Source organism: Pimephales promelas, chromosome 24, assembly GCF_988280905.1.
Source record: "Pimephales promelas chromosome 24, fPimPro1.hap1.1, whole genome shotgun sequence".
Classification (NCBI taxonomy): Eukaryota; Metazoa; Chordata; class Actinopteri; order Cypriniformes; family Leuciscidae; genus Pimephales; species Pimephales promelas.
Genome location: NC_142792.1, coordinates 8657197 through 8673113, shown reverse-complemented (window position 1 = coordinate 8673113; position 15917 = coordinate 8657197). Strand labels below are relative to the sequence as shown.

At 38.7% G+C, this 15917-nt stretch overlaps 1 protein-coding gene across 3 annotated transcripts; it reads right to left on the bottom strand.

Moving 5' to 3' along the window:
* Window positions 1–7380: 7380 nt before the first annotated feature.
* Window positions 7381–13429, bottom strand: LOC120477180 (uncharacterized). 3 transcript variants are annotated; one of them, XM_039668652.2, is made up of 7 exons: window positions 13305–13427; window positions 12948–13146; window positions 12222–12264; window positions 11895–11997; window positions 11440–11630; window positions 10537–10659; window positions 7381–9255 (listed from the first exon to the last, which is right to left on the bottom strand). In XM_039668652.2, exons 3-7 carry the CDS (start codon window positions 12245–12247, stop codon window positions 8658–8660), a joined length of 1041 nt encoding a protein of 346 aa, XP_039524586.2. In that variant the 5' UTR covers window positions 12248–12264; window positions 12948–13146; window positions 13305–13427; the 3' UTR covers window positions 7381–8657. The 3 variants fall into 3 exon arrangements, with proteins under 3 accessions (XP_039524586.2, XP_039524587.2, XP_039524589.2); XM_039668653.2 differs by having other exon boundaries at window positions 12948–13124; XM_039668655.2 differs by lacking the exon at window positions 10537–10659 and having other exon boundaries at window positions 13305–13429.
* Between the last annotated feature and the right edge of the window lie 2488 nt (window positions 13430–15917).

The window sequence follows — 15917 nt, the reverse complement described above, 5'->3', positions numbered from 1 at the left end:
TTTCCATCATAATCATATTGTGTGAATTTGTGTAATCTGGGACACCTAACGTCTTTACACGCCTGCACATAGAATTTATGTTAGCATTATCATAAAGGGTTAAGTCAGAAAAAGTATTATACTCCATTACAGCTACCTCAAACACCAGCCACTGATCACCATTATGCTACTCACTGTTAGACTCTACACATTTTACTCACCCATAAAACAAACATTTGATCAGTTTAAAATTACATACCAAATGGGAAGTTTGGAGTGTTCTACCTTGTGTGTGATACTGATGCTCCTTCACACTAAATGGATAAATCTATAATCATGTGGTCTACTGCCTGGTGGCCATTTTGTGGTGGAGAACTAATCACTTCCACACCGTGGACTCTTTTTTCACCAGAGCAAATTGAGTGACCTGAAATCCCATGGGAGAAATGGAGGGTTTTCATGCATGCCACCCGAGCTGCTCTCTGCTGCTCAAGTTACGCTATTAAATGCTCGAGGGTTGCTCATATAAGAGCATTGTGTGTTCAATCCCAAGATATTTGATTTGTAAAGTTCACAGAAGTACACAAACTGCCTATAAATAATTTCCAAGTGATCCTTACCCATTTGTTGTTCCAAACAAAGATCATTTTAAGAACTTTGGGGTCTAAAGAACTTTGGACTCCATTGAATTAATTGTATGAACATTAAAAAAACACAAAGCTGCTATGGTGTTCTGGGTGGATACTTACTGGCAAAAGAGCCCACTCCCAAGTCTCTATGATTTTGGTACCTATATAATCTTTTGATCAATTCAGTCTTTGTGATTTTCAAAATGACAAGCCTCAAAAAGTAAGGTTTCGTTGACATCCATAGTTCACCTCTAAAAAACAATACTTGCTACTGAAATAATCTCCAATTTGTCTATCATTTAAAATTATTTTCCTTTACAACAAAACTCAAAACTACAAAAGGTAACCAAGAGAATATGTGCACATATGTGAGGTCCAAAGCCAAAATAATCAGAAAGTCTGTATCTGCGTCTTTCCATGCCACCCTGCCATCTGTGACCATCTGTGCTGTCGTTACTATGAAATCATAAAGGCTGATGGTCTCTAGCTTGATGGCACAGTGTGATTATGGGGGCATGGTGTCTGTACAACAGTGCATATATAGTAGCACGTCATCCTCACGGCACAGATGGATACCCACTGCGATCCTAAGGCCAAAGTTTTCCCCATGGACCCAAGTGTATGCCCTGCACAGCGAGGAGTCCAGTAATTTAGCTTAAAACTAATCCACCTTTAAGACACTCACTTTGCCCTAACCACGTGTTAACCTCACAGTATCATGAGGTACACTTACTGACATACGAGCTGTCACAGTAACCTCAGGTGTGTCCCTAGCCTTAATATAACTGAGTCACACAGAGCAATTATGCAGTTACACCAATTACACTGATCACAAACTGTACTATGTAGTCAAATGAGAAGTGGCTCACATTTAAAGATTACGTAATAGATTTTCACCTAACCGTTCTCCTGTGCGACATGTTTTCCCATGAGCACCCACTGTTTTGTCGCTTAGTTACATCTAAAGTATATGCGATCTGCCCTCTTAACGCTTAGCTTTGTTTGTTCATTGTGTTTTGTTTATTTATTTAGGAGTTATTTGTTTAGGAATCAGGGGTGTGGTGTTCCCAATTTGATTGACAGGTTGGGTGTCCACCCTAGTGAGGTCAGAGGTTGTAACTGTGACCTGTTTCCCGGACAGTACAGATCAGCTGAGAAATACCTCCAATGCCTGCTGGCTACATTGTACTGGCCCGTCCACACCCTGCCCCGTGCATGCCGCCCTACAAATACCACACAGTTCCCAGAAACCCTTTATATTTGTTCCCCTGAGCTGCTTCGGAAAGCTAGAGGGAGAGTTTTAAAAAGAAGACCATTTTCACTTAACTTTTTGGCCAACAGACTATCCTTCTGTCTATTATCAGCCTTAAAGAAGCAAGCGAGCTAACTTAGCCTCCAGAAACAAATCATTTTATTTTTGGCAGCCATTTCATGGCACGGCGAGACACCCACTAACCCCATCAGCTGTCCCTTCTGCTCTTTACTCTGGGAGCAAGGCTTTCTTTAGGGCAGGATTAGTTTACCTCTGCAGGAGTGATCTCTCTCTCTCTCTCTCTCTCTCACACACACACACACACACACACACACACACACACACAAGGAGATTGACAGGTTGACAGGCTGCACAGGGCTCCTCACTGGCCTTACAGTAGATGCAGGTGAATCAACAGTGCAGCCATTCTCTGAAGACTGCGTCCTGAAATAGCCCTTCAGGGCAAAGACCTTTTGTTGTTGAAGCAACACCCCTGTGGTCGTTTACGACTCTTTGAATTGCTCAAAGAACTGACTGACCCACAAACTAAGGCAGTTTTAAAGTTGCCAAGTGTTTCAGTTTAAATTAAATTAGCACTCATGATGTTTTCCATGCATGAAATTATTTCAAGGTGCTCTAAGTAACTTTTTTAATGGAATCCACTCCCTAACAGATATCCCTGAAATAGGTTTCTTTTTGATGACACTGGTTTTGTAAACAGAAAAAAGCTAGGGGGATTGGAATTACTTTTTATCAAGTTATTTAGAAAGCCACAGAAACACTGCTTGTTTATCATTTATTTGTGTGTGTGTTCAGGGTTCAACTTTATCTCAATGGCGGTTTCTCGACTGGCGCAGGACTGATATTTTCTGTCTTTGCTCATGAACCACATAATTTTTAGAGTCTGAATTGATAATGTCATGACAACACTGATTATCTGATGTAACTACCAGCCAGTTAGTTACGTTTCTAAACATGATGTTCACGGAGTGGTGAAAAGACCTCTTGTGTCTCCTTTAAAACAGCAGGCTTTACCCACTCTGTATTCCACTCACTTTCCCACTCTTTCTATCACCGTTCTTTAATGTTTGTTTATCCTGAGGCTTGGAGAATAATTTCATTAGCTACACTGACTCTCAAGGGGCTTTGTGACTGCAGTGCAATGTCTTCATACGTGAGATGACGTCACAGGCGTCCTTGACAGATGTTTAGCTGTGTTATCAATGCTGTATAATTAACTGTTAATAGATCTACTTGAATCTAATAGAAATAATTCGATCTAAATTTACTCATAGCAAAATCTGTTGCATTCAAATGAAGTTCTGCAGATAGATTTAACACATTTTGTTGGAAATTTGAGCTAAATGCAGATATTGTGTAAACTAAAAGCCACATTCTCAGTAAAGCTGCAATGTCATTTCTGCACCACTTGTGTCACCAAATGAAATTGCAAAAATAATGACTGTTTTCAAACAGTTTTACCAAATCAACCCCTTAATTTACAGGGGTAAGACTCCTGACATCACTTTCAATAATGTCTTCATTTGTATAGCATACTATAGTCAATAGATCTTTTATAGTCAGTAATGTACATAAAATCATGTCCTTTGTTTAAGAGGTTGTAAAGGACATCTGCTGTAAATTTATGCGGTTTGTCTTGCCAAGTCCATGTGATTTCTCACCTCACACTGCCACTGATAAAACATCCACTGCCCAGCGAACAACTCAATCTAGTCCTCTTGCGCCAAGTTAAATTCATATGGTGAAAATTAACTACCATGCACACTTGGAGATGTGTTTAAACATGCAGAGCCCTTAAATAAATGGCCTGGTCAGCTATCTCTGGCCCACGGCGCATCAGGCCCCTGCGGAAGTCATAGAGGACGCAGCCGTTTAAAGACAAGCGCCAAGCATGTGCTGCCTGCCATGGGGGATCTGCTTTGGCAGTCTTGGCAAAGGCTTTCATGAAACTTATTGAATGATGCGGTTCCAAAAACAGGCCCCATGAACAGCACGATCCAGATGAACCCATTCACCCAGACCTGCACTCTCTAAGACACCAAAGTGATCCTGTGCATGTCAAAACATGAACATGAATGGTGAACCAACCATCTACATTTATGACCTCAATTTATGATGCAAACAACCTTATCAGCAATGATTAGATTGATAGACAACAATTTGCTTTTTAATGGGAATCACTTTTCCCACTGCCAAGCTTTAATGACCTTGAACTTTATATAGTTTTATTCCAAGTAACTCAATACAACATTTGCTAAATAACTGCATCCACATTACTGTCCTCAATTTATACGTGATGTTAACCAATTGCTCCTTATTGTAAATTCTTACTGGTTGTTTTATGCAGATTGAAATGCAACACAAATAACCGCATACAGCTTTCCATTTTGTTTTTAATAGTTCTTGTTCACTAGCTCTTATCTAGTTGGATGCAGATACTCGAGTATTTTTGATGAGCAGTTGTGAGTTTCATCCACATTTGGTGGCTCTCATTTAAAAAAAAATCTGAAGAAATTAAAATTGAAAGAGGAACAGCTACTTTTAGAAACATATGCAACTCTTTTACTGGTTATTGCTGATGAGAGGTCTTCTGGTTACAGATTTGACACTGTCGTAATCTCCAAGAATTGATACCGACTGCTGAGGTGGTAATTTGTGGCACTGCTGTGCTTGCAGTCAAATATAGAAAGTTACATGGACACATTGGCACAGTGCAAAATCTCACTATGCACAAAAAAAAGGTGCTGGTCCCTCTGAAAGATAAAGATTGCACGGTGCAGTACTCTGTGAACAGGTGTTGTTCCAGCACGCGGGTGCATGTCACTCAGAGGAGGAGCTGCAGAGGAGGAGCTCAAACTATTGATTACAAACAGCAGAGCGAAAACAGACCAGTGGTGAAAGCTTCATGATGGCCTTAGATAGGCAATAATCTGTAGGAGTAAGTGTATAAACATGCACACTTGCTTTGGTAGAGATCATATGACATTGAGCATGTGCACAGGATTGACACCTCATTGTAAGTGATTTGGAGCGTGTGCCTGAGTGACCATAATGGTGGCCTTCCAGTTTTAAAGGGAGGACTGATACTGAAGTAGCAACTGTGGCTGTAAGCCTAACATTTCACTAGAAATCTGATAGGCAGATGAATGACCTCGGCATAGGAGAGCTGTCTGTAAATGTACTGCAGCTGTTGATACATGTGTGTTTCTTTCTTACAGTCACATTCAAACCAAAGGAATTGCACTTGTTTAATCAGATGCTTACAATGTTTGTTTAATAGAGAAATAAGGCACTGGAGGGCCTTCGTTACATTGATTTTACCTTAGGTTTTAGATCTAGGTTGTTGGATTTATCAAATGCAATAGGAATATGATCACATAATAATCATTTCACAAAGTAATGCAGAGAGTTTGTGTCTTGTGGTCCATTTTTATAAGATAAGATCTGCTGTAGTTTGGTTATCTGTTACAAAGTAGTTTATGTTCTTCCCACAGAACGATTTTGTTTTGTTTTGATACTTTGTGCTTCCTTATGGGCATCATTTCTACATAAACTTTTAACTTGACCTGAGGACTGTTACCCTTTCTGTTTGTTTCAAGTGAACTTTCAGGTAGCTTATCAAATTATTGAGGCAAGCTGCCGTTTGCGTCAGAAGTAACAAGCATGGATAATCGTCTCTTGGATTGTGTCCTAAATAAGGGCTTATTCAAGGCTGTCCAATGTTTATAAGGGTGCAGAGGCAGTTTTTCTGACAGCTGAACATCTCTTAAAATTATCAGAAGATATTGGTAAATGAATTTGCTTATGAAAGAATTGAAAAAAGTAAGAACAGGTTTGTTCAATGTCTGTTATCAAAATTTACTTTTCCCTAAAGTAACTGTTAATAGTTCATGAACTAAAATGGACAATACTTCTAAATAGTAATTTCTAGACATACCAATACAAGTTGTATAAATTAACATTAATATATTATAAATGAACAATGAACAATATAAATTAACCTAGATTAAAATGATACTTAATGCATTAACTATGTTACAGTAAAATGTTACCAATTACTAGAAACTAATCTGCAATATAGACCATTTAGAGATAATCTTGGGTAGTTTCGGTCCAGTAACATGGTCCTTAACATATGAAATCAGAGACTAGTTAATGTGTAAAACGTAAGACAAACGCCTCAACTGAAAAACACGTACGTCTCAAGCACAACAGAGAGTCTCATGCACATTGTGGCAGTGACATGCACTCCTGATTTTTTGAATCACAATATAACGCTTGTGGTTTGCCATGAAAGGGCTTTTTATGCCCTCTAGTGGAAAATACATTCGAGTACATGTTGGCTTACAGGTTTATTTGGAGACACGCGTTTCCCCTGGTCATACTTTCAAACAGGAGTAGACTTACTATATTTGCTTATAGAGTTCCTGAGAAAGTTTTATTATTATACCAATTTACAATACTCTGACAATTTTTGTAATGACAAATTTGGTAGTTTGGTCAGTGTGTTCAACATGGGGCCCATCCTGCTGTTATTCCCTGTAGGAATGAGAGGAATGTCTGTCAGTTAGAGAGAAAAAGGTCAGGCAGTGCTGGGACAAGGCTGTGGGGGGAATGCAACCATGGGTAATGCCTGACCAGATAATCGAAGCGTGAAACCAGGGAGCTGTTACACCCATACACAAGCACAGCAGGGGGAACAGGACCTGAGAAACACTGAGGCCACATGCGCACACACACATGCGCGCACAGCAACGAAGCTAAGCCTGGGCCGCTGAAGACCCATGTTGTGACATGTTTGCTTACTGCTGGAAAAAGTGATTGTTACACATGTCCCAGGCTTAAGCACTCTAAAGCAAAGTTGCAAAGCACTTCTGTCATCCTCAATATCAAAGTCCCATTCCTTCTGAAACCTCAGAGCCACTCTGTTTCATGTACTATGACTGAAGAATGCGAAAATTCTGCTCTGACTTCATTGGTGAAACAGCAGTGGTGATCACGTGCATGCTTTGCAATTTTTGAATTGTGTGTGTGTCTTAGATGTTTGGTACCTTTAAGAAAATCCCAAATGCTAAAGTGATCTAAAATCCTAAACTTTACAGTCAGCAACTTCATTCATTATTCACAACTGTACTTGTAGATAACGCTATATCATCAGACCCCTGGTATCCAGTCCTTTTGGGAATTTGTGATTCGCCGTACATGTAGCGTAGGCAAATCAATGATTAACCACAATACTGCCTCTTACACTTTTAATTAAGTGTGCTTCAAATTACTTTTAACAGCAATGATTAGTTGGAAATATAATTAATGAGCATTTTTTATTGACACTTTTATTGTCATGTTGTTATTGACGTGAGTTTTGTCAGTCTAGGCAGTGTAAATCTGCAAATTTCCAATTAAAACATTATCATTATTGTCATTGGCATGAACAACAAGGGAAATGACAACAATATATAAAACAAACAATTTAGCTTGAATGTTTTTAATTATGAAAGATACCACAGTGCTGAGTCACAAACTGATGCTGGTCATGGGACCATTGTTTTGGATTTAGCAATAAATGTGAACAAGTTAAGTTCCCGTGTCCCTTTAAACATTATGAAATGCACAATAAGACTTCATTCTCAGAATTTAGAAGTTATCACTGAAAGATAATCATTAGAAATAACTTATAACAACAGTACCAGGATAAAATGAAAATTTTAGAATCATGATATCATTCTGGTTAGAATTGACTTTTAAATGTCATGGAAGCTTTATATGTATATAATCAGAGGGTTGGGCTGAGGGCAATTGTAACACACAAAATGTATTCCATTTATATGTAGGCTAAAGCAATGACACTTGCAACATTTCCTCAGTAAAGTTCTCTTTATGCCTTAGAAAAATTGCAATAGATTCCCTGCCTGAGAAATTTTAATTTATTTTAGTCACTATACAATATTTACTCATGCCAATGAGGTTGAGGGCAATGGTAATGAAAAAATAAAATAAAAACATTGCATTGCATTGTACCACTTTTGCTTTAAACACAAATTCCTGACAGATTACCATATGAATTTGATACCAGTACTGAAAGATGTTAAGTATATAATTAGTCCTAACCAATGCTAAAATTCCAATAAGTTATTTATTACAGCCTAATCTTTTTTCATAGGTCTTTTATAGCAAATGCACATGTACACACATTCTTATACCAAAAGATGGCAAATCTGTAGTCGGCTATGATGGACAATAAAAAATTGCCCCCTGCCCCATATCTCGCATTATTTAGCTCAACTGAGGAAATTGTATTGATTTTAAAAAGAAAAGAAAGGCCATGAAAAGTGGGGAGAAGAAAAATGATTACATTTCTCCTCAGTAAGACAGAATTATGATTCATAACATTCCAGGGATCTTAACACCCAGGAATTACTTTATAAAGCTCCTTGGAGGCACTTCCTGTACCTGTGAACCAGTGTAACCCTCATGTTTCAATGTTTTTCATGTTTTAGAGCTTCCATAGGAAAAAAAAAAAAAGAAAGAAAGATGATTGGTGATACAGCGATAACTTGAGCTTTGGACAGTAGAGGGTTATGACCATGAGTCCAATAATCACTGAAAATCAGAAAAAGTGTCAAGAGATTGGACAGACTGTTTTGCTTCATTGTCTCGTAACGTGAATTTGTGATCTTGGTGAACCGTCTGTGATCCTTTGTGCACAGAGCAATATTAGCTTTTGAGTTCCTTTGTTTAGCTTGTTGGTTCACTCTGCAGCCATCTTGGTTTGCCTTTCAAGCCGCATGCCTCATCTCTGTGCGACACAGGCGTTTTGGAGAAGGTGTCGGGCAGGTCATGGTGATTTTGGGAAGCTTCTGTCCTTGGGAGTTGCAGAGATCCATGGTGCACTCCATCAGGGAACTGTATGGGCCCCTATGTGCAGGCAACAGATCTACCTGGTCCTGGTGACAAGAAATGTGGATCTGTGGCAGAGCTTCACGATAAGGCAGTGGCGAGTGTAGGATTTGGCGGCAGAGATGCTCCTGGAACTCAGAAAATGGCTCCAGCAGGTGTGCTGTCAGTGGGCAGTCAAACTCTCCTCTGTTTGGTGCTTTTTTCAGCACAGACCTCAGGGGCTGGCACGCTCTGTCAGTTTGCCTCATCTGTTGCATGGTGTCAGGACTGATAGGGTACACTGCCTGCACTACAGGACTTTGGAAAGTAAGTCGAGATCTCGGGGACACTCCAGAGGCTTTGGCAGGAAGCAAGCAGGGCCCATTTCCTTGAACAGTGTGCACCTTGACAGACAGAGACGTCTGCCCGACAGGGACAATTTTTGGATGCATCAATGCATGAGCAGGTTTAGCTGAAAGGAATTCCATTTTGTCCGGCCTTTTTCATAAGAGAATGAGAATAATTAGATGTTGAAATACTATATGTACTAGCTATGCATAAAACTAAGCATGCACACTTTGAGTAACCAGGTGCTTGCTTAGGCTAGGGTTATTGGTTCGTTAACTTTGCTGCATAACTTTAAGTATGTTGCATGTAGTAATTTTTTTTTTGGTGCTACAAACAACAATGATATCTTAAATTGCAACACATTCACATTCACGACTATGGGTACACTGCAAAAAGTTCCACTACAGGAAAGGTTATCAGGTTTTCAATCACATTAAGATTCAATTACCATTTCTGTTACTAATCGCATTCATCAGTGATGGTCCTGGCAAGCAGAAACTTATCTGAAACTAATTCCAAGTGGAGACAAATCTAATCTTTGTCTTTTATCTTGGCAAAAATCTAGACATTTAAACATAGCCTACTCTCTGTACTACAACCAGACCTGACTGTGTAGCTGTTTGCACTGTGTAATTCCACTCTATTGGGACACTTTAATTTCAGTTTATTAGCCCAGCTGTGGGGGCTGATAGTAATTGAATAGAAACCTACATGCCCTCTCTCTGCCTCTCAGTTCTCAGCACTGATCTCCACGTTCTCTCCCTCGCACCTCACAGCCTCAAATAAACGAGGAAAGCAGAAAAATACTTGCCCACGTGATGCCGAGACTAACCAGGCTTTAAATCATTAATAAGCTGAAAATGACTCTGCATATATCTGCCGGGCGAAAATAAGAACATATACTTTCTGTTTACTTTTTCTGTCCTTCTCAGAAATATACTTCAAATTGCACTTAAGTGTACTTGACTTGTCTTCTATTGAGAGAAAATTCCAAGTGTATTTGTCCTGTAGGCTGATTGATCGAGATATACTTAAAAGTATAATTTAATGAGTAAAAGTATTCTTGCCTTGTACTTGTGTTTACTATTTTGATTGAATATCTTTTTAAATACTTTTTTTAAAAATATATACTGTCTAATAGAATACATAAAATGAATTTGAAGTATACTTCTTTTTCGTATGGGATGCCTTCTGCCTACACTGACAAGTTTGAAATAATTGTACTTTCCTCTACCCTAAAAGCGAATGGCACTGAATTCTGCGAGTCCTGAGAGTCCTGCTCTTATTGTCAGGTTTTAGATGGCCATTCAATAGGTGGGTGATTTGATATTTGAGAAAGTTAACAGTGGCATGACTTTTATGAAGCAAGATACAATGTACATTAAATGTACTTGCAAAGGGTGGTTGTTAATAGAAAAAGGGAGGCAATACCTGCATCCAGACCTACAAGGAGGTCTCGGGGGGTCTGTTTCCTTCCAATTATTTCTGGATTTGGTGATTGGTGGGAGTTTGGAGACAGTTTTGAATCCAGTGCCTTTCACAATCAAACTGCACCTGGTAAATCATATGTTTCAGCAATGAACATATTATGCCACTGAATAACAATTGACCATTGGTAAACAATTAGTGCTGTACGAAGTCTGTATTAAGGGAATAGTTCAGATTTGAGGATGATTAAATGACAACATTTTCATTTTTGTGTGAATTATTCCTTTAAAACATGGTGCTTACAAAGTTGCACTTATATCGCTTATGGCTCTCGCAACTTTTCCAGAGCACTTCCCCTCGGTTGAATCTCCGCCACCATTTTGAAATGCGTTCAACTTTGTCAAAGTGGACGAGGAAAGTTTATTTGGGCAGACTCTCGACCCCTTGATTTTGACAGAGGGAGTCAACTCGTATGTGCACTTCAGGTAGATCCATAGAACACAAAGCAACACGATTGTAACGTCGTAAGAGCAACTAGCAGAGGCTAATTTACCCACAAGTGTTCAAGGGCTTAGGGGTGTCCAAACCCCTCCTGGAGGGCCACTGTTCTCCAGAGTTTAACTCCAACTTGCCTCAACACACCTGCCTGGAAGTTTCTTATGCACCAGTAAGATCTTGATTAGCTGGTTCAGGTGTGTTAAACTGGAATTGGAGCTAAACTCTGCAGGATAGTCGCCCTCCAGGAGCAGGATTGGACACCCCTGGCTCAGGATGTTCTATTTAAACCTATTACAAGGGTTCTTCCAGTAGTGGGCACTCTTGCAATGTAAGCAAGGCTGTACATCCAAGCGAACGAGACAAAAAAGTGGACCAAAACACAGCCCTGGAATGATCTGTATGCAGTACCTGGTACTTATGAGAGGGGGTAAACTGAGGCGACTCTCAGCATGCCTGTATGACCTCTTGTCTCTGGGTGGGAGGGTTAATCTAGTCATCACCGCTGGCAAGCTCTTGTGACTCTGAACATCATCATCATCATCTTCATCCCTGAGTGTCCCTCTTACACCAGGGAGATGGGGAAGGTTGGCTGTCACATCCTGTAAAACAAGCAGGGTTGGTGCATACCTACATGGGAGGTTCTAGCTGCCATTAGCCAATTAATCATTAATGCAAAATAAACAGGTTGATTAGGATCAGGGGTGTATTTTGCAACTGTATATTATCCCACTTGTTGCTCCTACTTTCAAAATAAATAGATGTAAGTTGAAATCGCTTTATTATAGGAGAAAACATAGTGAGGAGTGATACGAGTTACTAATGTAGTACATTGGCAGTGGTCTTAATAATTCTGCAGTGTTTACCGCATGTTGCAGGAATGAGACCGGTTCTGAGAAATATGATGGTACAGGTGAAACATCACGAAAAGGGGACTGGCTTCTGTGTTTCCTAATTTTGTTGGAGGGCCTGTTGACAGAGCAAGTGATTTGGATATATCAATGCATAATAAGAGATAGCCTACAAATAAGACTAATACATTTACACTGAAAGTAATAGGAAGTTACATTACAAGAGTTACTCTTGAAGATTAACCTCAAACATGCATGATGTTTAAAGCTGTAAATGTTTTTTGTCTGTTTGTTTGTTTTATAGTCATATACATGTATTAAATATATATATGTATATATTACCAGTCTCCTTTGCCAGAAAAGCCCATCTTGATTCTTATTTACCCTTAAAAGAACAAGTTGTTAGAACACAAGCATAAATCACAAACCAAATTAACTTTAATCAATATAACCAAACCTCTCCCTTCTATAAATAATTGTTTAATTAGAGATATTCTTGAGCAATGATTTGGCTTTTATCTTTACCAAGAGGATTTCAAAAATTCCATTAGTCTTCAAGAAGTCCATTAACATATAAATAGGTGTTTCATTGCATAAATTCAATGCATGTGCACTGAAAATATATTTCAGCCACAATGCAGATAATTCATCTACTGATACATCAGGATTGTTTTAGATCAATTTCATGCTTTAAGACATTAATCAAACACAAAATCTGCCATGAAAAATAAAGCATGTTACCAGCCCATTTCCCTCTCCATTAACCTTATATTTTCTTTTTCTCCATTTGAAATTTTTCAGTGCCAGATTAAAGATTAAGCATGGAAACTAAAGAAATTAGTGTTTTCTGACATTGCAGGCAACAACAAATAAAACAATATAATAATGTAATGAAATATGCACTGTTTAGCACAGCTTTGAAACATTGGCATTTTCACCTTTCAATTCTGAGAACAAAACATTTCATTGAATATAACTTCTTGAAGTGCAACAATAGTATAGACTGACAAATATCCTGTTTTGGCATCAGTAATATTTGGGAAAACTTCAGATAATGATAAAACTTACCATGGGAATGCAGAATATCAATAAGAACGCTCAGTGGAAAGGCTCGCCACCGCCTCACACTGAGGACAATTCAAAGCACTGCAAGTCAGGACATTACCATGACCACCTTAACAGACCAGTCAAAATCCAAGACAACAAAATTCTCCGCTGTTGATTGGGTGGCTGTGTCCCAGAACCCTAAACAGAGTTGAGAACAACTCTGAAATGATTTGTAAAGGGTCATTTATATCAGAACAGAAGCCAACAAAGAGTGATGACTCTTTAAATAGAAATAATGAAATAATAAAGATAATTTTATGTTAACATTATATAATACAGTAAAAGAGCCACCCTAACTTATCATTTGAAGTTGGTTACCTGGCCACAAAATGAGCTCACATCATTTCATCCAATCTAAACCAACAATATAGTTCATGATCACGTTCCAGTTCAGAGAAACTAAATACAGACATTTGTCAGTGCATAGACTCTGGCATGTAGCTAGTGTAAGTGTCATTAGTGGGATGATATGAGTTATATTCCCCTGTAGGGGGTGAGGTCTCCTTGCATTGTTTAAATCCGGCTTAGAGGTGAAACATTAAGCTTCAGGCTTTAAAGCAGCTGCTCAGCGGGCCATGGAGGATCTGTCTGCAGTAGGGAATCATTAATCTGCAGTGTGCTTTTTACAGCCTCCTGCTGCGTTCTCCCATAGGGCAGTGCAGATAAACACTCCGTCATCATTATAAAACACATTTCATCTGTAATGATGATTAGCCCATTTTTTGGCTTTCTAGCAATGATCACATATATATAGTTTGGTAGGGAGGTCTGTGCTATAGGCTTCCTGTAGTCTATTGTAAGTGAGAAAGCTTTTTAGACAAAACATTTGTTTGAAACTTTCTGTGACATCTATCTGTTTTGACAGCTGGAAAATGTCTAAAATTAGTGTGAACACCTTGCAAGGCTACATCTGTCCTGATGAGCGAACGATCACGTCTGTGCATTAGCCCTCACACCTCTGATGCAAATCAGGCCACTGTAAATTGGGCTTTAATAGCATTTGCGTGACTCATTAGCGTGCAAATTGGAAGTGGGTTCATTTAAGCGATGACAAACTGCTAATGTACTTTCATGCTTCCAGCGGTCTAGAAGCAGATCAAAACCCTGTTTAGAACTCTTCTGCCCCCATATTAGCCTGTTTGTGTCCTCTGTGGCATGTTGACATGATGATATTATAAAGTTTTTGTTAGCTTATAAAAATAAATTGCCATGGCTTGTTCACCATGGATGGGTTGAGTTGATGACCTTTGCAGTGTTGCTTTGTTTTTCTAATGATCAACAAAGACTGACTGAGGACAGACGTCAGAGCTGACCGGGTCTTCACATTATCGTTAATCATAAAATAATTGTGTGAGTGAATTCCAGCATGCTTCCAAGTTATACTTTGAATGATGAAAGCAAAGTTAACCTAATCGGAACTGATCACCACAATATTGGCAGGAACACAAATCAAAACGAAATAGAGTAAATTTTTATTTCACGTTAACTTTACAATTACTCGCTTAAAAAAATCAAAGTGAAAATTCTAAGCCGTTTGATACAAGATGATGAAATCTTGGTAACCTTGAAGGTGTGCTCAATGTGACCAAGAGCCACAGTGTTGCACAGGCAGACTTTTAACTTGCAGCGCAATATCAGCACCATCCTGCAGATCACGCTGGCCAACAAATTCAAATAGTGCAGCAGTCTCCATGAACAGCTGTATATAAAAACGAAAAATAATGGAAAACGTGAATGGACTTTATATTTGTTCTTAAGTATTGATTAATTCAGACTTGAATTAAATAGATACTATGGGTCTAAAAACAAAAATGTGATGCTACTAACCTTTTAATCAAATCCAGAGTAGTTCTTCCTCAAAAGTGCTAATCAAAAACAAAATCTGTGTGCCTTCATTTCCTGAAGTCAAATTAAGTCAGCCAAGCAGATTGGAACTGGCAATTTTAGCCAGTTTTTAACATTTTTGTGAGCAATATGCATCAGCCATTATGATGGTTCTAACTGTAGTAGAAGGACCATAAAATGACATTTGGATGCAGGCAGCAATGAGCCTTTTATTGATTTCTTATGGAGGAACATTGCCGTACTGTCACACTTCAATGAATGTCAACGCTGTGCATACATGACTACACAAATAAACCTAGATTGTGCATTATACACACTGTGATTTCCAGGGTATCAATTCAAACTTCAGTCACCCGTTAATCAGCTATATGGTGAGATGTATGATGGTGTTCATTTGCCCAGCTTACAGATAGAGACCTTACTCAAGAGAGACCTGCACATTAAACAGTACTCAGAGTATTGCGGGAAGTTAAACTAGCTCTATTTTTAAAAATAATAATAATAATATATTCCCACCAACTTTACAGGTGAGTCCAAACAAGGCAGCATCTTAATAGTGGATCTAAACAGCGAGAGCAACACCCTTATGGTTTCAGAATACAGTTGAGCACCTGATAAAATATTCTCCACTCATTTTATTCACAATATGTGCGTTCCATACAGGGCAATATTTTCTCATAACAATGTTCAATGTCATATTTTACCCCTCTTTATGCTGGAGCCAAACAAAACTGTCATCAAATAGAAAAAGAAAAATTGCAAATCGTGCGTAGCTGAATTCTCATTCTCTGGATGTGTGACATGCTTATGAATCGCAATTCTGCGGACAGTGGGAATGTAATGAACTGCAATGAAAGAATAATAAGCAACCACTCATCCAATGAAACACCCCAACTATGCCACACCTCTTTAGGATAATATTTCTAAGACTTATCTCGCTCTGTACTTAAGCGGTCAACAGTAAAGAGATGACATTCAAATCGTACAAAAACCTAATAAAACTTGTCTGATAAGAAACATGACAGAAAAAAAATATGGTTCTGAAACGATTTAAATTCACTGAGTACTATCGTTTACCCCTGTAGA

Excerpts from the sequence above, each read along its gene's own strand:
- LOC120477180 (XM_039668652.2), bottom strand. The coding sequence starts at position 12,247 with ATGGGCTTTTCTGGCAAAGGAGACTG. Across the intron at positions 11,998-12,221 it reads TTTTCTGGCAAAGGAGACTG|GCCCTCCAACAAAATTAGGA; the intron begins GTAATATATACA and ends CTCTGTCAACAG. Across the intron at positions 10,660-11,439 it reads CCCCCTCTCATAAGTACCAG|GTGCAGTTTGATTGTGAAAG; the intron begins GTACTGCATACA and ends ATGATTTACCAG.